Source organism: Onychomys torridus, chromosome 5, assembly GCF_903995425.1.
Source record: "Onychomys torridus chromosome 5, mOncTor1.1, whole genome shotgun sequence".
Classification (NCBI taxonomy): Eukaryota; Metazoa; Chordata; class Mammalia; order Rodentia; family Cricetidae; genus Onychomys; species Onychomys torridus.
In genome coordinates this window covers 47,443,712-47,465,423 of record NC_050447.1, presented here as the reverse complement: position 1 = coordinate 47,465,423, position 21,712 = coordinate 47,443,712, and the positions used below count along the sequence as shown (strand labels likewise).

The 21,712-nt window shown below is 53.0% G+C and overlaps 1 protein-coding gene across 1 annotated transcript; it reads left to right on the top strand.

The window, feature by feature from the left end:
- The first annotated feature begins 2,052 nt into the window (after positions 1-2,052).
- Slc38a8 (solute carrier family 38 member 8) lies at positions 2,053-21,213 on the top strand. The gene is made up of 10 exons (XM_036186816.1): positions 2,053-2,241; positions 3,456-3,654; positions 6,944-7,076; positions 9,244-9,345; positions 11,748-11,805; positions 15,290-15,404; positions 16,577-16,724; positions 17,062-17,270; positions 19,476-19,527; positions 20,987-21,213. Exons 1-10 carry the CDS (start codon positions 2,053-2,055, stop codon positions 21,078-21,080), a joined length of 1,299 nt encoding a protein of 432 aa, XP_036042709.1. The 3' UTR covers positions 21,081-21,213.
- Positions 21,214-21,712: the final 499 nt, after the last annotated feature.

The window sequence follows — 21,712 nt, the reverse complement described above, 5'->3', positions numbered from 1 at the left end:
TATGGCACTGGGTCACCTGTATGCTACTGGGTGTGGCCTCTCTCCCTGCCAGCCTGGACTCCTGCCCTGATCCTACTGCCTACTCCCCTATAGCATCCACCTCCACCTTTTCCAGATTCAATAGCCCTGCTCCAGTGAGGAGGACATGGAGTTGAAAGGCTTTATCCAGCTGGGCATAGCCAATGAACACCAGACCCCAGGCCAGCAAGTGAACCAGGCCATAGCCATGGAGCACCAGTAGCCCCATGAGAACCGGAGCATCCCCCAGATCCTGCTGAGGGAAGGTGGCCCTTCCACATGCTGTCCTCAGACCTGAGTCTCCAGAATGACAGCTAAATCCCTAATGTGTCAAGCCAAGTTTGTGGCATTTAGTTACAGCTGCTCCAGGAGCTTTCACTGGGGGAGACCTAGTGACTTTCTTATTCTTTTGGGAATCCCTTCCATCCTCCTTCGTCCTTCCTTCCTTCTTCCTTTAGTACTTCCTGTGTGCCGACTCTTGTCAGCACAGGGCAGGGGGCCAATGGAATCACAGCCTTCCTAAGCAGTCACGCTGAGATGCTGTCAGGCATTTAGTGAGCGCCAGCTGTGTGGAGCCTCAAGGAGGTCACCAAGTCAGGGTGGAGATACTAGAAACACAGGAGGAAACAGCACTTTGGGGCCGTCCCTGACAGGCTGGTTGGATGGGGTGGGGCTCTGGGCAGACAAGATGTCTGATGGAAAGCAGTTCTCGGCAGGGTCCGTCAGCCAGCAGTAGGAAACAGTATTAGACAGGTCGGTTCTCAGGCCCCACCCCGGGCCCACCGAGGCAGAAATGCCAGGGATGGACTGGCCACTTGTATGCAGGAACCCTCCAGGGGATTCTTCCAAGAACAAGCTGATGAAATGCCTGGTTTGATCTTGACATCTTAGTGTGTCTTCCAGAGTAGGGCTGTCTTCTGCTAGCTTAGTAGCCGCGCATAGGTTCAGTGGGTTGAAGGTTGCCTTCTACTTGGTGTAGCTCCCTCCTGGAGCTCATTAGGAATCACCAACATCGGGCTTCCCCACAGTGGAAGCAATCAGTCTGCCTTTCAACAAGGTACATTTGAGGCACAGGGTTAGTTTGAGAAGCGTCCACCACTGGCGCTGTAAGAGGTAGGGAGAGGACCTACCAGGGGTGCTAAGGGACCCTTCCACAGATGGGCCTCAATGAAACATAGTGCCAACCAGTGACATTGAGTGAGGGTGATAGACCCAGCCCAGCGCCTTCCACAACCCTCCCCCAGACTAGAGGGAGGCCCTGAGGGGCTGCTGAGGGCAGAGGCTCTGAAGAAACTGACCCCCAGCCTGTAGTGGGTGGGATCAACTTCTGGGTGCCTGGCCCTGATGGATTCCAGTTCAGCTCTGTCCAGTAAGCTGCTGACAAAGCCACACCCCGGGGAGGGGCCTCTGTAGGTCACAAGAATTAAGACATCCTGCTGAGGTCCATTGCAAGCTTCTGGGACAGGTGGTCTTGGTCTGGCCTCTTTGTCCTTCAGACTTGAATCCCTAACCCAACACATGCCCTCTAGGGTCCCAGCTCAAGAGCCCATCCCTGCGGAGGTAGAATCTCCTTCCACCCCCCCACCCCCCAGGGCCGCAGCACTGCGGCCAAAGCACCGAGAGGAAGCCTAAGTTCGAGTCTGCTGACCCAGGACTGGGGGGTACCTGACTGGGTTTGGTAAGGATTAGAGCTCTGGGCACTGCGGGAGCTGAAATTGGAAGTATGGTTATAGGTGGGGGTCAGAGAGGAAGCACCCACCAGGAGAGAGGAAGCTGGGGCTTTGAAAGGGAGGAGGAGGAATGAGGTCAGGGTCGCCTGGAGATGAGCGGGAGGACAGGGGAGAGAAGAAATGAAAAAGAGGGCTGGGGTACATGAACATGGCCCCCTTGGGAAGAGGGGAGGGGAGACTGAGGACAGGGCAGGGAGGAGTGCCATGGTTACCCTGCCTCATGCTGACCCGGCTTGGGACCTAAAGGATGAGAGAGGAAGGTTTGATGGTCGCCTTCCCTCTCTGTCCCTCCGCTGCCCCAGCCATGGAAGGACAGACCGGAGGGAGCAGAGGTCTTCTGGAGAAACCCCTCTCTGCCACCACTAACTCCACTCTGTCCTCACTGGGTGCCTTGTTCATCCTCCTGAAGTCCGCCCTGGGTGCCGGCCTGCTCAACTTCCCGTGGGCCTTCTACAAGGCAGGAGGCTTGGTGCCCACCTTCCTGGTGGCACTGGTGAGTCACAGAGGTGTCTAGGGGCGGGCGGAAGACGGCTCCAGCTCTTCCAGGTAGGGTCCTCAGGGTTGCTTCTGCAGAGCTGCCTGTCTTGTGTATGGCATCTTGGGATTTTATTTTTGAGCCTTCTGTACCCAGGAGACATATCCTACTCTAAGCAGGTCACATGTAAGAGCTGTCCCACTGAGTCTCCACGGGCTCTTAGGGTTAGGATGCACTCCATCATGCCCTGAAGTATTACCCAGGGAAAAAGCCACAAGCTGCAGGTGCACGCGGTTGTATCTCCTCAACGCTGTGCTTAGAAGAAACTGATACACGACCAGGACAGTAGTGGATGTGGGACTGTCTAGGGGTGAGGTGGGACTGTGTGCTGAGGGGCTCAGCTTGCACATCCTAGGGCCACATAGGCACCTCTGTAGCTCTTTCCATGTAAATTTTGGCCCATGAGGGAGAGGTGTACAAGGCACTGAGCTCTCAACAGTGGGCACCCAAAGCATTCTGGGAAATTACAGTGCTCCCTGAAAGCTGCTCATATGTCCTGTAAACTTGGATCGCAGTGCAGACAGGGGCATGCACAGGAGCCTGTTTTGTGGGATCTAGGGTAGGTAGTGGGTTCAGGGCAGTATTCTAACTCACATTTGTGTGAAACTGTTCACTATAAATGATGCAAAAACAAAAAAACAAAACATGGAGAAAGCCCTGGAAAACAATAAGTAAAACAGCTCCCCCACCCCCCCCACACAAACCCCCAAACCCCACCTTCTCACAGAGCACTCACCCGAGCCTGCACCTGAATGTATCAGGCCCCAGCTCCCCTGAGAGGTGAGTGAGACTGTCACCACTTCACAGGCCAAACTGCAGGTCTGAGAGCCTACTTCACACCACACTGGCCTGACGGGCTGAGCCAGACATCCTTGTCCTGCCCACATTCCTAGCCATGCCTCTCCAGAGAACAGGAGAGACTTTTCAACTTCCTAGCTTTATGAAGTTTCATCTGTCCCACCTGGCAGAGCTGCAAGAGTCCCAGACTCAGACCCAGACCCAGAGCAGCTGGCAGCACCCACCTCCCCTGAAGCTCTGGCCTTGGGCAAGGCTCTGACCCATTTGGTAGAAGCCCAGGCCGCCCACAGCTCTGGCCTTTGCAGAGACTTCACAGAGCCAGCTGGCCTGTGAGTCATGCCTGTAATGTGCACAGCCCATGGTCCCCCCTACAGGTCTCTTTGCTCTTCCTGATCAGCGGCCTGGTCATCCTGGGCTATGCAGCTTCCGTCAGTGGCCAGACCACCTACCAGGGCGTGGTTCGTGAGCTGTGTGGGGCTGCCATGGGAAAGCTGTGTGAAACCTGCTTCCTGACCAACCTGATCATGATCTCTGTGGCCTTCCTCAGGGTGATCGGGGACCAACTGGAGAAGCGTGAGTTCCTTCCTGGCATTGGGGTAACCCAGGGTGCAGGGCCTGTAACAACTCTCGGGCGGCCAGTTGATGAGCAGGACAGTGGGTAGTTGGTGGACCTTAAGGGGGACAGTAGAGGCAAGGCCTCCCCTGATGATCCAGTGTGGTTAGGAAGGGAGCAGTGAGTCATGAAGGTGTGAGAGAGACTATGGCTGTAGGTGAAATGGCTAATGGAGACAGCCCATTTCACAAATGGGGAAAGTAAGCCAATGGCAGAGAGGCCCTCCCTCCTGACAGCTTCCCAGGAGCACCTTTGATTTGGGTACTGTGAAGACTCACGTTCTCATGGCCTCTGGTCCTCTGCGAAGCATGGCTGTACCTGCACTTGGCCTGTTTTCCTACCTTCTGTTGGCACCGGGCCAGGCATGCGCCTGCTGTGCCTTCCACCCTGACTTGCAGATGTCTGCGCCATCTTGCTTAATTTCCACTTGGCAGTTGTTCAGATCCTCTGGCTCCTGTCTTAATTGTATCACGGACAAGACTATCCTCTTTGCACCGTTAGGGGGTTTAGAGACTGTTAAAACCCACAGGGACCCAGCGCTGGTCAGTCTTAACAGGCATTCCCTGTTGTTTTGGTATTTTGTTTTGAAACAGGGTTTCAGTAGCTCAGGCTGGACTAGAACCATGTAGCTGAGGATGACCTTGAGTTCCTAACCTCCCTTATTATTATTTTAATCATGTGTGTGTTTGGCAGGGGAGGGGGTGTTGTATGTGCTTGTGATTGCTAGTACTTGTGGAGGCCAGAGGTGTCAGTCCCCTGGAGCTGGAGTGACAGGCGGTAGTGAGCCACCCAGTGGGGACGCTGGAAGCCAAACTGGATCTCTACATGGGCCATACGTGTTCCTCTCCAAGTCATCCCTCCAGCCCCATGCACTGCGATTACAGCCATGTGCCACCATGCCTGGTTTATACAGTACTACAAATGGAACCCAGGGCCTCCTGTGTGCTAGGTGAGCTCTCTATTCCCTGAGTTGCATCTCCAGCCCATCTTTTCAGTTTTAAAATGTCCTGGTTAGTCTGTGCCATCTAAGAACCAGGTGCTGACACCTCCAGCTGTGGCTGCAGACCTGCCTACCTCCCCCTTTTAATTCCACAGTCTCCACTCTGTGCCTTTTGAAACCCCATGATTAGGCACATCCTTTATTAATATGAAATATTCTGCTTTCATCTCTGGCTTGAAGCCTCCCTCTCTATTAATAGACTCACCAGCTTCCTCAAGATCAGTGTCCATGGGTAGCCTTCCCATTCTTCTTCTCTGAAGCCAGCTACAGCTTGGAATTGTAAATGCATTCCTTGTAGACAGCATATGGCTGAGTCTTATGGTTTTTTTGTTTTTTTTGTTTTTTTTTTTAATCATCTTGACAACCTCAGGCTTTTAATTGGAATCTTTAGGCTTAATTGGAATGTAGCTGTTGCTAGGGTTAGATTGCTGTCTACTGTGTTGCTGTTCATGGTTTTCTTTCCTGCCCTGACCCCATCAGTATGACAAGGGCCTGGCTGTGGGATTTTAGAACCTCCGACACTGTCCAGAGTCAAGGAATATGGAGGATAGACTCTCTGGACCTCCTAGTGAGTAAATGGTCACACCTGTGGCAGGTGGAGTCCCTCCCACACCTCAGATCCAGAACTGACAGTGAGGCAGTGCTGACAAGTCAGAATCGCAGGGATGGAGCCCTGTGCCTGAGTCCTTACTGAGATGGGCACCACCCCAGGTCTCGGTGGACTGATGGGTAGAGAGAGCACTCTCATCTCCTTACGATCTGTCGCTGGGGATGTCGCTGTCCTTGACATCCCACACTCTTGGAAAGGAGATTCTAAAAGGAGCTGGAGTGCTCAGAGGCAGTCACCCTATGAGTTAGGCGCACTGACCCCATCAGTGCTGAGGACTTCATGGGCTGTCTAGACATTTCAAGTTTGTGAAGGGGGTGGTATCATTCTGGTGTGAGAGCTGGTGTTTCCTGGCTACAGGAAATTCTGTGGGTGAAGGGTTTGCACCCCACCCTGTGCGGTATTCTAAAACCCACTTGGGATCTCTGTGTGTCTTTCACCACCCACCTCCTCTTGGTGGCTTCAGGGTGTGTGTGTGTGTGTGTATGTGAGAGAGAGAGAGAGAGAGAGAGAGAGAGAGAGAGAGAGAGAGAGAGAGAGAGAGAGAGAGAGAGAGAGAGAGAGAGAGAGAGAGAAGTATCCTGAGTAGAGCCTCTACATGGTGACCAGGCTGTGGGACCTTTCCTCACCTCACCAGCTGGGGGAGCTCTTCTCTCAAGGCAGTCATTTCTATGCGCCGCTGCCTTTGGTGAACTCTGAAAAGGGTTTACTCACTGCAGTGCAAGTGACCCCATGACCCTCTCCTAGCCTCACCCCTCCCTGTCCAGTGGTCCCCTTGCCTGTGGTTCCTGGTCACTCCAGTTCAGGCTACCTGCCATTTCTTGCTTCCCTCTGCCGGCCTCCCTCTTAGACCAGCTCCACATTAGCATCTTAGTGTTCTCCATGTGCTTTCACAGAGAGGTTGTCTGGTCCCCTGCCCTTCAGGTGTGCTGTGGCATGGCTTTGTTCTGCACTGTGTGGCATAAGAGACCATATGGCAGGTCTAGGTGTGGCTTTTAGGATTGGCAGTTTCCAGCTTGGGGAGCTCCTGGGTGCTATAGGCAAAGTGGAGCCAGCAAGAGGGTTCGTGAGGAGAGACAGAAAGCTGACGGAGGACCCTAGGGTCTCTCTCTAGCAGGCACCAGGCTACTACTGTCCAGGGGCCTGCAGATCAGTTCTGCCATCAGCCGGGTGCCCCTAAAGGTCCTAACCACACTTGCTGGAACTGAGGGGCCAGCCCAGCTCCCCCTAACATTTACACTGCCATTCACAATATGGGCAAGGGTTACATTTCTCAGCTGCCCAGCTGTGGCGTGTGCAGTTGCTGAGCACCAGTGTAGAGCTGCAGCAAGAACCCAGCGGCTCACTTTCCCCCAGCAGTGCAGCCAGAGCCCCACGTGGTCCCATCTGACCCTAGCTAGCCACTGGGCTTCTGAACCAAACAGAAAGGGGCCTTGCTCAGCTCTTGGTGCCACAAAGACAGAGAAGGAAGCTCGGTGTGTGTTTGTTGAATGACTTCATGAACTATGGGGTTCCTTCCTTCAAGGGGGGCATGGGATGGCCCCATTTCACTTCTGATCCTCCATACCCCGGTGGACTTAGCTACGAGCCCCTATGTCTGTGCTGTGTGGTGACTTCTGTCTCCTGTCCCTGTCTCTAACAGTGTGTGACTCCCTCCTGCCCGACGCCCCACAGCCCTGGTATGCAGCCCAGTACTTCACTCTGCCCCTAGTCTCCATGCTGCTCATCTTTCCCCTGTCAGCCCTTCGGGAAATCGCCTTCCAGAAGTACACCAGGTATGGGGCCTCCGAGGCTTCTGGGCAGGGGAGCTGTGTGACAGGGCCCCGCTTGGGCAGTACTGTGTCAGAGAGATAAAAGAAGACCAGGTTTGCTTCCATTTAAAAAGAAAATTGGAAGTTTTGCAGGTTCAGTGCACTCCCAGTAGAAAATAGAGATAAGCCAAGAAATACTAACAGCAGGTTTTTAAAAAATAATTGTAACTTACTCTTCAATAACTTCCTACATGTGTACGGTGTATCTTGATCAGACCCACTACCCATTTCCACCTTCCTCAGCCCCTGGACCCCCTCCAAACCTCACTTTCCCACCTTTCTCTTTTTTTCCTCCTTCTCTCCCGCTCCTTTAAAATCAATTACCCACATGTGTGCAGATGTGGTGTGGGGCCACCCATTGGAGCACGAACAATGTCCATAGGCCACCTCCCCCAAAGGAAATTAACTCCAGCAGCCACTCAGGTCGGGGCGGGGCTTTGTGGTCCCCTCCCCATCCACGCCCCCTCCCTGTCCATGAGGGAATGTTGGCAGCCTTGATCTCACCACAGCTGCTGTGAGTGAGTTCTGAGTGTGATGGCCACACTGTGTCATCTCTCAGCCCTCCCCATCCTTCAGCCCTTACGTTCTTTCTCCCCCCTCTTCCATGATGTTATCCGAACCCTGCAGGGAAAGGGTGGCTGCTGATGTCTCATTCAAGCACTCAGCAGTCACTTGTCCTCAGTCCTCAGCTCTGCGTTGACCCCTCCCCTGAGAAAAGAGTTTCTCCAGCCAAGGTTGGGAGGAGCACTGACCAGTGGCTGTAGACATAGCCTGGTCTTGCTGCATCTCCCTCCTGTGCCCAGTCAGAGAGCTGTCAGTTACCTGGACCGTCATTCCAGGACTGTCCAGCAGGTTGGTGGTGTAGCGTTCAGTCTCTAGTGCTGGGTAGGCCCACTGACGTCTGTTTTCCCACAGAGGCCTATCTAGCGCTGCCACTCTATGAAAGCTAGCCACAAGGGAGGAAGCTCCCCGTTGGTTCAGCCTCCTCAGCTAAAGGGGCTTGCCATCTAGTTCTGGTGGGCAACCAAAATTGTGGCAATAGCCGGGCATGGTGGTGCATGATTTTAACCCCAGCACTTGGGAGGCAGAGCCAGACAGATCTCTGTGAGTTCGAGGCCAGCCCGGTCTACAGAGCAAGATCCAGGACAGGCACCAAAACTACAACGAGAAACCCTGCCTCAAAACACAAAAACAAAACAAAAAAAATTTTTTTTTTTCTAATTAGCTTACAAGGCAGTTGTTTTCCCTACGGATTTTTCCTATGTTCTTAGTTTTGGTTATTACCTCCCCCTTCCCCTTACATTTCCTCCACTACCATGCCTATCCACGCTTGAACCACTAACCTCAGTATCATCCCCTACATTTTATTATCACATGTGTTCCACTATCACCTTCTCTGTCAAGGCTTTTGGTACTCGTGTGAGAGAGAACAGTAGTGTCTGGCTGGCTGGGACTAGGTCACTTCCCTTAGTGTGTTTTCCAGATCCATCCATTTCTTGAACGTTTCTTCACAGCATTGTAACAGCACATCTTGTCGTCTACCTGTAGCAGGCTTCCTGGTCCACACAACCTCGCAGGCTACACAATCGATGGACATGATTTTTTTTCATTCTTTTTTGATCTTGAGGCTTCCAGAGATGGTATTGAAAAATCAAAGCCTAATAACAGACAGACTCCGCCCAAGTTCGGCCTTTCCCTTGTATGTGAATAGCAATGTAGTTTGTAACCCTAGAAGCAGAGGCCTCAGAGCCCAGTCCCTCCACAGCTGCAGCCCACAAGACTCCTGTGCCCTTCAGGCCACAGCAGGCTCTTTCCCTCTTCTGTGGCCAAGCCTGAAGATGTTCTGACTTGGATATCAAACCCAGTAGCTGACTGGCACTCGCTGGTGAGGGGAGAGATGTCCCACTTGCTCTTCCCAAGGATACTGGGCCATCCAGAAGCCACACCTCTGAACTCTGGACCAGAGCAGCACTGCCCAGCCACTCCTTGGGGCTCCCCGTATGGAAGGGGGATCAAGATCCAGAAAGAGAGCTTCCTGGCTCCACTCTAGCCAGGGCAGAGCTGGGATGCCCCTGTGGGCATTGGCTGTGTGTCTCTGGTGCAGAGTCTCTGATTCTGTCCTGTGTGCCAGCATCCTAGGTACCCTGGCTGCTTGCTACCTTGCCCTGATCATCACAGTACAGTACTACCTATGGCCCCAGGGCCTCGTGCGCCAGTCCCGACCCTTGCTGAGGTGAGCCTGGGTAAACAGTTTTGCCTGCTTTGTGGTTGGGAATGGGATTCTTGGAAGGAGAGCCTATGGGGTTTGCCTCAGAACCCTGGCTCTTTCCCATGAGATCCCTCTTGTCTCTGATGTGTGATAAAGCCAAGGAAGTTCTCCTTCAGAAAAAAATACCAAGGCATTGGAGTTGGGGATTTAGCTCAGTGGTAGAGCGCTTGCCTAGCAAGCTCAAGGCCCTGGGTTCGGTCCTCAGCTCTGGCAAAACCAAAACAAAACAAAACAAAAAACAAAAACCAAGGCACTGAAGGCCACTCCTGGGCCAAAAACCAGATACACCCTCTATGTGGAGGCTGTGGGACCTGACAGATGCCCAGGCTTACAGAACAGTGGGACTGTTGAGCAGCCCAGAGTAGGGCTTAGTGAGGTAGGATGTCATGTAGGGACTCAGAGCTACTTTGAAGACTTTTTTGCCATGTGTGAACTGGGGCACCTTCAGTGTTCTGAGCAGAGCAAGGATGGGGCATGGCTTGTTCCTGAAAAGGGTTACCAGGTCGGCCATGGGAATCAGGTGTAAGAATATGGGCTAGGCAGGAAGTCCCAGCCTAGGCCCAATGCTTCAGGCTGCAGAGCATCCCAGGCAGGTGATAGGATGTGGTCAGATGCGAGGTGTGTGGACGTCTGTTTCTCAGGGAAGGACACAGCTCAGGGGCATGTAACTACAGTCACTGCTCTTGGAATTTTCTACCACAATTGAACCAGGGCCTCGGCATGTCCACCCTGTATTGGGTCCCGCAGATGATGTGGTTGTCCTGGCCGGGAACTACAAGTTGCAAGGAGTCAGGAGGATGCATGCCCCAGATGGTGGAGCCTGAGGGCCAGCGCGACAGAGGCTGAGCCAGAAGGTGACTTGGAACCATCTGCTAGATGCTCAGTGGCTGACCAGTTGTGTGTGCCTGCAGTTTGAGGGAGGCAGGCTAGGGGGCGCAGAGTGGTGGTGATATCTGGGGACATCATTGGAGGCTGTGGTGCTGAGGTCTGCACTGCTGGTCTGTGGAGCTGTGGTACTGAACTAGGAGCTGGAAGAACCTGGGTGGGGAGGGGGTTGTTTTTGTTCTTGGTAAATTTTATGTGCATTGGTGTTTTGCCTGCATGTATGTCTGTGTGAGGGTGTCAGGTCCCCTAGAACTGGACTTACAGTTGTGAGCCGCCATGAGGGTGCTGGGAATTGAACCCCAGTTCTCTATAAGAGCTGTCAGGGGTTGGGGATTTAGCTCAGTGGTAGAGCACTTGCCTAGCAAGCACAAGGCCCTTGGTTCGATCCTCAGCTCAAAAAAAAATAAAAAAAATAAATAAAAGAGCTGTCAGTACTGTTAACCTCTGAGCCATCTCTTCAGCCCCAGGGTAGGGTTTATAAGGTAGGTGGGGTTCCTGGGGCTGCTGTGACAAGTCCCTGCAAACGAAGGAGCTCAAACAGTCAGAAACATTTCCCTTGGCCCTGGAGCCTTACATGTGTCTTCCCTCACAGTGCTAGCTGGGGTTAGAGGTCCAGTTCACATGTTCAGTGAGACCATGGCAACTCCTTCTGGAGTCTCTGGAAAAAGACTTTTGCTTTTCCTGCTTTTAGAAGCTGCCCACAGTCCTTGGATGGAGGCCCTTCCTCCTCTGAAGCCAGCCATGTGGTAGCTCTGCCCTGCCCCCTGGTCATGACTCCCCTGTTACAACTGGGCTCTGGTTGCAAGTGTGTGGTCTCCTGTGGCACACTGGGCTCACCACTATGATCCAAGCCACTGCTCATCCTAAACTTTAGCCCTATCTACAAAGTTCCTTTTAGCTCTGATGGAAAATGTTGGCAGAGTCCTGGGTGATATCAGGACAGGGATGTTTTGGGGGGATGTTAACTCTTCCACAGCCAAAAATGCTGTGCTGTTTATGTCCCCACTGGGCTGTGTGTCTCTGTGGGTATCAGAGACTAACATGAACAGTTACTTAGCAAAGCAAACAGGGTCTCCCTGACAGGAGCCAGGGGAGGGGACACTTGCTCCTTGAGGTGACTTGGACATAGGGCACACCAGCCTTGCATTTGAGGAGATGTGCTGAGCAGTGGCTGCATGTCTCCTAGCATCCCACAACATTTGGGATAGGCATTGGGGGGGTTCTGTCTTGCCACTGCCTTGCCCAAACCCCACCCACACAGGCAGTGTCAAGTCACCAAATGTCCACAAAGATGTATTTAGAAAGCGAAGCATTGAACAAGCTTCCCCTCAGCCCTGGAGCATGCTCACAGACTCAGCCCTTCCAAACACATCTTGCAGCCACACTCCATCACATTTTCCTCATTTCATTTAAAGCAAACACTCGTGAGTTGAAGGTTGTTTCCAGCTCCTTAATGAGCACCTGCCCCTGTCTCTTCACAGCCCGTCCCCCTGGACCTCTGCGTTTAGCATCTTCCCTACCATCTGCTTCGGATTCCAGGTACGTTTAGAATGTGACATTTTCAGGCTCCCAAGCTCTCTGGAGAGTGCAGCTTTCCCCCTAGGGAGAAGTCTGAGCACTTGTTCTGTTCTCAGTGCCCAGCTGTGCCCATGAGCTGTCTTCCAGAGGCCGTGGTGACATCTGGGCCACCTAGCGGGGATGTGAGCTGTCATTGAACTTGTCTCCCATGCCCCCAGTATCAGCAGTACCATGTTGGTTGGGTCTGGAATCCAGAGAATGGAGCGGGGGAACTGGGACACACCTCTCTGAAGGGTGATCACAGAACTGCCACCAGGCCTGGGGACAGAGCCACCCACATATACTTGCAGAATGGGTAGATTCTGCCCTGGGCCTTGGAGAAGAAAGACCACACCTCTCAAGGTCTTCCTGCCTAGAGGGAATTGGAAGAATACAGGAGGCCAAATGACAAGGACAGGGGACCACACTTGGCTAAGATCTGCCTCTCTTAAAAATCCATCACCCCAGCAACTTCACCACAAAGCGGAGTTCACGGGCATCTGTGACAGCACCCAGGCCTCGTGTCCTTGTGCCTCTTCCCCTTACCTTCCATTTCTTTTCTTCCAGCTGGATTTTCTTTCAGAGCTGTTTTTGATAACCCCCTGCCACATTGCCATTTCTCGGCCTTGGTAACTGACTCAGCCTCACTTCTGGGGCTCAGTGAGAGGCTCATGAGATGCTCGCACACCTGATATTTTGAAAGCTGTCTGGGGCTGGTTTTGCTCTGGGCTGTTGCTGTGGTCAACGCACAGCAGCAGGCAGCCTGTGCAAAGCCCCTTCCAAATGCTCAGAGCCCTCACCTTGACCTCAGCCCCCTCCCTGGTTCTCTTAGCAACCAGGCTGTGGTTTCCAGGGTTTCCAGGGTTACAGTGACTGGGGAGCTGGGAAGGACAGGATGTGGGGGTGGGGGTGGGGCACAGGCCAGGGGTAGATGAAGGATCTAGAGAGTCAGGAATCTGAGAAGATATGTGAGGATGAAGATGGCAGAGCTTGGCAGCTTGGGCTGTAAGGAAGGAAAGGCAGCAAGGCTTATGCCATCAGGACTTCTGACGGGATTCAAACACACCACCTCTCCCCCAAACACATTTAGAAATAGGACACCCCTGATCCCAGCCTGAACTGGATCGGTGAAAGGCCTGGTGGGGGCAGAAGGCTGCAGACTCTGTCTCTAGCCACCCTGGCACCCCTGGCTTTGTTTTAAACAGCTTTACTGAGGCTCAGGGCACCTCATCCAACCGCCCTTCTAAAGTGCAGCCATGGTCAGAGTGTGCAGTGTGGCCACCAGCAACTTGCTCCTCCACCTCTTGCCAGCCTCCGGTGACCATGGCTCTGCTCTGTCTGTGGATCTCTTTGGCACGAGTGGTCTGTGACTCTGTGCCTCTGGTCATCTTGGGTGTCAGATGCACCTCATTCCTTTTTTTGTTTGTTTTTGAGACAGGGTTTCTCTGTGAAGCCCAGGCTGTTCTGGAACTTGGAACAGGCTGGCCTCAAACTCACAGAGGATCCACCTGCCTCTGCCTCCTGAGTGCTGGGATTAAAGGTGTGCGCCACCATGCCTAGCTTGCCTCATTCCTTTTTTAAAGTCAAATGACATTCAATCATGTGGACAGCTACAGTCTGTAGACCTGTGACTTGGCTGTGCATCTGAGGCTGTCACGCTCTTTGGCTCATGTGTCCCCTCCCCTGTGCATTGACTCGGACTGGGGAGTCTGGCAGCACCTGCTGTCCCCACTTGCTGTCGTCAGATAGGTGCATAGGGAAGGCAAGCTTCCAGATGTGTCTGTATCCCTGCACATCTTCACCTTGTGTCGGGGCTTGGCTGCAATTTCTGCCTGCAGAGCTGAGGCTCTGGGTCCCCGACATGGGGCATTATCTATGGTTCCCTAAAGCACCTGTAACTGGGCCAAGATGCCGGTGTCCTTTCAGGAGCCACAGGGGTGGGACAGAGTGTAAGTGGTACTGCTGGATCATTGGCTGTCCTGACAGGTACACAGGGCACACACAAAAGTGCTTCTGGACACAGGAAGGAGGGTTTACCCTGAGCTCCACCACTGTCAGCCAAGGATCTGGAATAGTCACCACTGCCTGGCTGAGCCAGCCCCCGGCTCGGGGCTCCTGGCCATCAAGAGAAGCCCAGGGAAGACAGTGAGTGTACTCCACTGCCCGAGGTTCATGGGTTCCTGCCCCTGGGTTGAGCCTGGAGGAGCAAGGCCTATGTGCAGCCCCACTGCCCTGTGCTCCAGAGCTCCTGGGAGCACTGTGGTCCCCATCTCACACTAAGTAGGAACAAAACATGGCCTAATGGAGGGCTAGAGCTGGTAACTGTTGTTTGGTGGCCTTTGGCCACCAATGGAGTCAAGAGATGTTCCTGTGTTACCTGGGCATGGTTCTGAGCTGGAGATGGTGACCCACAGATGACAGAGTCACACATGGTGGGGGCTGGGGCCATGTGGGAGGAAAGAGCTCTGGGATGAGGGCAAGGGTGTGAGTATGGTAGGTAGTAGGGATGCATCCTGACGAACATCTCTACCCTGTGAGCTCCATAGGGTCCCTCACCTGCTGTGTTGTACCAGGGCTTAGGCTGCCACCAAATTATATTGGCTCGGCTACACGTTTTACACAGAGAATTGTCATCATAATATAGCATGTTACCTTAAACATGTTTTTACTTACTTTGTGTGTGTGTGTGCGTGTGTGTGTGACGCACACACACACACGCATATGAAATGATGAACACGTGGAGTTCAAAGGACAACTTGTGGGAATCAGCTCCCTCCTTCCCCCATGTGGGTTATGGGAATCAAACTCAGGGCACTGGACTTGGTAGCAGGCTCCTTTACCTGCTGAGTCATCTATTTGGTCTAGGACTTGCTCCTTTTTAAAGTATAATCACAAGTGTAGGTGTTTCCACATGACCTCCTGAGAGTGCCCTCACCACCTTCTCTGTCAGTAGCACCCACTCCACCCTGTTCTGTCTTCTGTCACTACAGATGTGGAGTCCCAGCAGCTTGATGGTATCCCAGAGGCATATGATGGCATCTGGGTCTATTGAATTTTTAACATGCATGAGCATCCAGCAGTCTATGCAGGGAATGCTGCTTGATGTCTTCCAACATACAGGACAGCCCTTATTATGGGAATTATCCCCCACCACCAAGTGCCTACAGCACAGACCCTGGACACTGGATGCCCTGGACCCTGCTATAAATGTGTCTGTCTTGTGATCTGAACTTGAGACCTCTCCCTTGCTTGGCATCTCTCCTTTAACCTTAGGTTGTTTTTGAGTTTCTTCTGCATTGAGGCAGGGAGTCCTAGTCAGTCCTTTTGAGAGCTGTATAGTATTCCACTCGTGAGTGTCCTGAGATTTGCCTATGCTGCTGGTGGGCACTTGGGTACTTCCCAGCTTTGGAGGATAGCACCTCCCGGTTGTCCCTGGAGGGTCTAAGTTGCAAGTTCTGTCTTCCAGTGTCACGAGGCCGCAGTCTCCATCTACTGCAGCATGAGGACCCAGAGCCTCTCCCACTGGGCTCTGGTCTCTGTGTTGTCCTTGCTGGCCTGCTGCCTTGTCTACTCACTGACAGGTAGGGCCTGGGGGAGGGGAGGTGCCCCAGCGGGGAGGGAGTGGCCGTGGAAAGGGAGCAAAGACAGGGCTCCTTAGAGGGCCTATCTGTGCTGGGCTGTCACCACCGTTGTTCATTTAATACGTAACGTCCCGTACGAAAAAGACTGCACATGGGGAAACTGAGGCTCAGGGGTCCTCTATGACTTTTCCAAGGTCCCGCAGTTAGAGATGCGAAGCTGAGACCCACACCATGTTCCGAATGTCCCAATGCCCCTGCTCTCATCTCCCCTGCTGTTCTAAGATGTGGTTATATCTGGAAAGAGGTTTACAAAACGCTTGCACCAGAGGTAGCGACTTCAAGTGCTCCCAAGTTTTGTGAGGCAGGCAGAGGTCGTCAGACGTGGTAAAAGCGTGGCCCAGAGGGTAGCCATAGAAGCCCAAGGTCACAGCGTGTGCCTATTCAGACTCAGGTCTCAGTGCAAGCTGGCTTGACTTTGTCTTTCATCTATTGGAGCCTCTGACTTGGGAAGCTCTGGGCTTCAGTGAATCTGCTGTGTAGCCTTGGACTCATAGGGTCACCTGAGGGACTTGCCAGGGACCATTTCCCCAGCCAGCAGATCCTATCATTCTGCAGCCCCAGGCTCTGAAGGCTGAGACTGTATTACCTCCTCCAGATGTCCCTAGTGTCAGGGTCAATAGGATCACAGGATTTCCTAGATAGGCCTCCAAGAAACTCCTATGTGTTGAGGCCAGAGGTAACGTCTTGGGACAGGGCAAAGGGCCTGGGTGACAAGAAGCAGTGTTGTGCAGTGGAAGGAGCTAGCTTTCTGCTCCTGCCAGCTGTGTGACTGTGGGGGATCAAGGCTAGTCAGGGCCTTGGTTTTTCTCATCTGGAAGATGAATGTGCTACCTGCTGCCTCCTTGGCTCTGTTGTGCTGAGTTGGAGGCCATGGGAGGTGGGAAGTGTGTGTCTATTTCCCAAGGCTCTGGGACTTCCAGTCAGTGGTCATATCTGAGTTCTGGCACCAGCTGTGAGCAACTAGCTAGTCTGCAGGAGTGTTTGGGACACTGAACAAGGAACCCTTCCAGGACCTTCCAACCATACCAAAGGGAACCCTTAGGGTATTGTGGGGGAAAGTGTGTGGGATTGTGCTCATCGCAGGTGCCTGCCTCCTTCTCTCCCTCCTACAGGGGTGTACGGCTTCCTGACCTTTGGGACTGAAGTTTCTGCTGATATCTTGATGTCCTACCCAGGCAATGACGTGGCCATCATTGTAGCACGCATTCTCTTTGCCGTCTCCATTGTGACTGTCTACCCCATTGTGCTGTTCCTGGGGAGGTGAGTCTGTTCAGCCCAGTGCACCACAGGTTCTGTTCGATGTGAGGGGCAGGGTACAGGTATATATGGTAGGACTGAGGACTGAGGTCACCTCTGATGGACAGAGAGGGGTGCACAGGCACAGTGCCTTTAGATGTTGACCAGCAAGTAAGTCTCAGAACTGGGACCTGAACCCTGACATCCCCCCGCCCCACCCTACAGACCCTGGGGCTGAGAGGTGTCCCTGGGGAACACGCAGCTGGGTGTGAGGCAGACCCTGCACTGTGCAGGACTCACGGAAGCCAGGAGATCAGCAGCCATAGGCACTGGCTGAGCACTAGTGTCCATGTATCTACAGGTCTGTGATGCAGGACTTTTGGAAAAGGAGCTACTGGGCCACACGGGGTCCTCCAGTGCTGGCTGACCCCTCCGGGCCATGGGTTCGGCTGCCACTGACCTTCCTGTGGGTGTCAGTGACACTCGCCATGGTCTTGCTCCTGCCGGACCTCAGCGAGATCATCAGCATTATTGGCGGCATCAGCTCCTTCTTCATCTTCATCTTCCCTGGTGAGCGGCTGCCTCCAGCCCCCAGCACTCATCCTCCGTCTACAGCAGTAGTTCTCAACCTGTGGGTCGTGACCCCTTTGACAAACCTCTATCTCCAAAAATATTTACATTACAATTTATGACAGTAGCAAAATTATAGTTGTGAAGTAGCAATGAAAATAGTTTTACGGTTGGGGGGTCACCACGGCATGAGGAACTGTACTGAAGGGTCACAGCCTTGGGAAGGTTGAGAACCTCTGGTCTGCAAGATCTGTAGGCAGGACCCTTAAAGGATGAGGGCCTAGGTTACTGAGTCAGGTGTGGACCAGGCTTTCCAGACCTTTCCTGGCTAAGTGGCTCAACAGCCCTAGATAGATGTACCGTGTCATCTCATCCCACAAACGGGAAGACCCAGGGCACACATGGCCTGTGACAGAACAGAAAGGCTACCTGGTCCACTGTCAGTGTTTCCCACTGTAGAGATGGTTGGTTGTTTTAAAATACTGTCTGTGCGAAACTCACAAGGTTCATAGTACAAAAGAGCAGTCCACACAAGTCTTCTCAGCTCTTCCTGGAGGCAGATACTTGTTCTGCAATGATGGTTTCTGAGGGAGCCTTCCCAGAGTACAGGAGCTGAGGGGGTAAGTTCAAGGGGAGACAGTAGGAATACTCTCCAGATGGGAAACTCAGCAGGCGAGAGACCAGAGAAAACCCTCAGGGTTGTTTCCAGGCTTCAGCTTATAATAGGGGCCTAGGCACACAGTAGGTGCACAGCACACAGTAGTACTTCCATGTCTAGACTATACAATTCTGCTATGAGAAGAGCTGCGTTAGGTAGATAATGAACTTGGGGGCATGATGGCCCCATGTTGAACCATGGCCAGATGTTCTGGATGTCCAACCCAGGTTGTCTTTGAGACAGTGATAACACCATTGGACATGGTAACTCTATACATGGTTAGAAGCCAGGCCAGAGAGTGTTACAATTCACTCTGGTTTGGGGGTAGAGTCTGATGAATTTCATGGTGCCTGCCTTTTTCAGCTCCCTGGTATGATGTCATCTCTTTCAAGTCTGGCTCAGGCTCCAGGGGAGCCTTTTCAAAGCTCCAGCTCTTGCCTGTGCCCAAGGGAACTGCCGGGGGTAGGGGAGGAGGGTCAGTGTGGGAGCAGTTCCTGGGGAGCTCCAGGCAGAAGTGGCAGGCTTTGAAACTGAACAGGACTGATGCAACGCTAGAGGTGCAACTCAGGACTCATGCATGCCAGGCCAGAGCTCTGGAGCTAAAGTACAGCCCCAGCCAAAAAGAGGCATGGTTGGTGTGGAGATAGGGCACTGCCAGGATCTGCCTATGCCATTCACCTGCCTTTTTCTCTTTCCTTTTTTTTTTTTTTTTTTTTTCATGTAACATATGTGGATGCACTTGCCTATGTGTGTGCATGCAAGTAGAAACCTGAGATTGACATTTGGATATCTTCATTAATTTCTTTCCATCCTATGCATTTGCTAAACCTGGGCTTGCTATTTCAGCTAGCCCACTGTGCCAGTCATATGTGGAGATTGTGGGTGGGCTACCACACCACCAGCTTCTGAATTCTGGGGAGCTGAGCTCCAGTCCTCATGCTTGCATGGCAAGGGCCCACTGAGCCAGCTCCCCAGCCCCATGCTGTCTCTTTTGGTTTTTTGGTTTGTTTGTTTTTGTTTTTTTAATATGGTTTCTAGGTAAATCAAACTTGAGTCTCTTCATGCTTCCAAGGCAAGTACTTTACCAACAGAGCTATCTCCCCAGCCTCTAAAAATATTAAAAAATGATGAGGAAGCTGAGCATGGTAGCACTTGCCTGTTATCCCAGCAATAAAGAGGCTGAGGCAGGAGAGTGAAGAATTCTAGGTCTGTCTGGGCTGTGTTGCAAGACCCTGTCTGAAAGAAAGGAACGAGAAGGGGCAGGGATGGCTGTAGCTCCATGGGTGCATCCCAGAACTGGGTACTAACCAAGTGCCTGTCCCTGGAAGGCAGCGGCCTGAGAGGCCATGCTGTTCAACCAAATCATTTTAGGGGTGCTTAGCTGAGGCTCTCATTGGCCTTGCCAACTCCAAACTGCCCCCTAACCCCTGTGCCATACCACTTTTCCAGGTGTCCCACTTTTCCATGGCCCGCTGCGGGGCACTGGCAGCTCTCTGCACCTCCAGTTCAGTAAGGGAGAGCCAAGTTGACCTGTGTCTCCTTTGCAGGTTTGTGCCTCATCTGTGCTGTGGATGTGGAGCCCATGGGACCAAGAGTCAAGTGAGCGTCCCCAAGATGAGGATGGCACCTAGGGTATAGCAAGGGGCTGTGAGCTGGAATGATGTTCTCCTGGGCCTGGGAAAACAGAGGTGGTGGTGTGGCCTCACCCTCCTGTGAGCATGCGTGTATGAGAACAGCACAGATCCCTAGCCAGCCTTCATACATTCCAGGCTCCACGTTTGGAACTTCCTGCCTGTTTGGAATATAACCCAGTGGCCCAGGCTACACCTTCCTTGAAGCTTGGCTCAGAAGTAGGGCACAGGCTGGTCCTGAGTCAAAAGGTCAGGTGGCTGACAGGACTCAGGCCCCCCTGTGGTGTCATCATGGTAGCAGATCTTGCCAGGGCTGGGGGTCTCCTCTAATCTAGACCCCCTCAAATACCTATCTCCACCGTACAGATGAAGGGGAGCCTCAGAAGGCCGGTGAGGACAGAGCCTCAGCTCAGACCCTGGGACTCGATTCCCTTGTTTATCCACCCCCTTGATGGCCACTGCACAGCTGTGGGAACAAACGAAGGCAGATTGAAGGGTTTGCTTTCTGCAGGAATGACCAGAGCCTGGAGGGTGGCATTTAGTGGCACGAATGCACCCTGCGGGTTCTGGAAGCAGTCCTAAGATCGACTGATCAGCCAGCAGGGCTGTGGTGTGGGCCTCAAACCTCTACCACCTCTTCCTTAGGAGGACCCTTGTCCATGGACTCAGGCCCCAGCACCTTGCACTTAATCACACCTGCAGACCCTGTTCTGGGTAAGGCCCTAGTCCCATGTAAGCATGCAATGTGTGGTACCTCTCAGCCCATTTCAGATGCTCATGGCTTACACAGCCATGGATGTGGGTGCCTGCTGCAGGTCTGTGCCCAGTCCCCAATCCTTCAGCCCCGGTGAGCCCAAGGTCTATTTTTCCAGGAAAGCAGGTGAGGCTCAGACCCCTTCTGTCCTGATGGGAGTTGTTCTGGACTTCTGTAAGCTAGCTGACTGGTCCCCCCTGGTCCCTGGAGCAGCTGTGGACTCTTGTCATAGACAAGTTCAGCATGGTTCATTCATAGGCTTCCAAGATGCTTTTCTGAAACTGCCCTCTGTCTTTCCCACCTGTTGGCAGGTGGCGGTGTATCCTGTGGACTTGTGGGGGTGGGGGCTGATGTTGTTCAGCCAGAGATGTCCCCCTCTGGCAACAATTCTTTCTGGCCCCTGTTAATGCTGCAGTGGTCTCTCTGGAAACCCTGCCACTTGCTGGTTCATTGATCACCAGTTAAGAAAATGGCCTCCAGGCTTGCCTACTGCAGGTATTATGGGTACATTTTCTCCATTGAGATGCCTTCCTCTCATGATTTTAGCTTGTGTCAAGTTGACATGAAACTAGCCAGCACAGGGGAGCTTTGTCTTGATTCGATGGCACTGGCCCGCCAGCATCATCTGGTGCTGCATCCTGCGAGCCACACAGCCAGATGTGTTGCATTGCAGGTGCTGCCTGGAGGCCTGGGGTACCCTCACCGTGCTGGTGGGCACTTTCATCTTTGGGCAGAGCACAGCTGAGGCTGTGGTGGAGCTGCTCTGAGAGGCCTCTGGGCTCTGGCCTGAGGACCCCTGCGGGTCCTTCTCATCATAAAGGTGCTGGGAAAAGGGACTGTCCTGCCTGCTGGCTGCCTACCCAGCTCTGCTCCTCCTACGGCTCCTGGTGAGGAAGGACTGCTGGGACAAGTTACCACCAGCTGGTGACTCAGGACAATAGATACTCAGGTTACTAAAAGCTGGAGTCTTGGCTTGAGTGTGGTGGGCCACGTTGCCTCAGAAGGCTCTGGACTGTTCCTCCTGCTGTCCTCCTCTGGTAGCTGCAAGAGATCCTTAGTGGTCCTGGCTTGTAGGTATGTCATTCAAGTTCTCTGTATTCATGTTTCCATGGTCAGTATCTGCTCTGTGTGTCTCTGTTCAAGCTCCCCTTTCCCAAACAGGATGCCAGCTACCCAGTCTGGGCCCATCTCATGTTAGTAAGCACTTGTCTACATTGGCTGTGTCTCCTCTTAGTTACCAAAGATGTGTGTCTTAGTTACTGTCCATTGCTGTGAAGAGACACATGATCAAGGTAAGTTACAGAAGAGTTCATTGGGGGCTTACATTTTCAGAGGTTAGAGTCTATGACCATCATGGTGAGGAGCATGGTGGCAGGCAAACAGGCAGGCATGGTGCTGG

Excerpts from the sequence above, each read along its gene's own strand:
- Slc38a8 (XM_036186816.1), top strand. The coding sequence starts at position 2,053 with ATGGAAGGACAGACCGGAGGGAGCAGAGGTCTTCTGGAGAAACCCCTC. Across the intron at positions 2,242-3,455 it reads CCACCTTCCTGGTGGCACTG|GTCTCTTTGCTCTTCCTGAT; the intron begins GTGAGTCACAGA and ends TCCCCCCTACAG. Across the intron at positions 9,346-11,747 it reads CAGTCCCGACCCTTGCTGAG|CCCGTCCCCCTGGACCTCTG; the intron begins GTGAGCCTGGGT and ends GTCTCTTCACAG.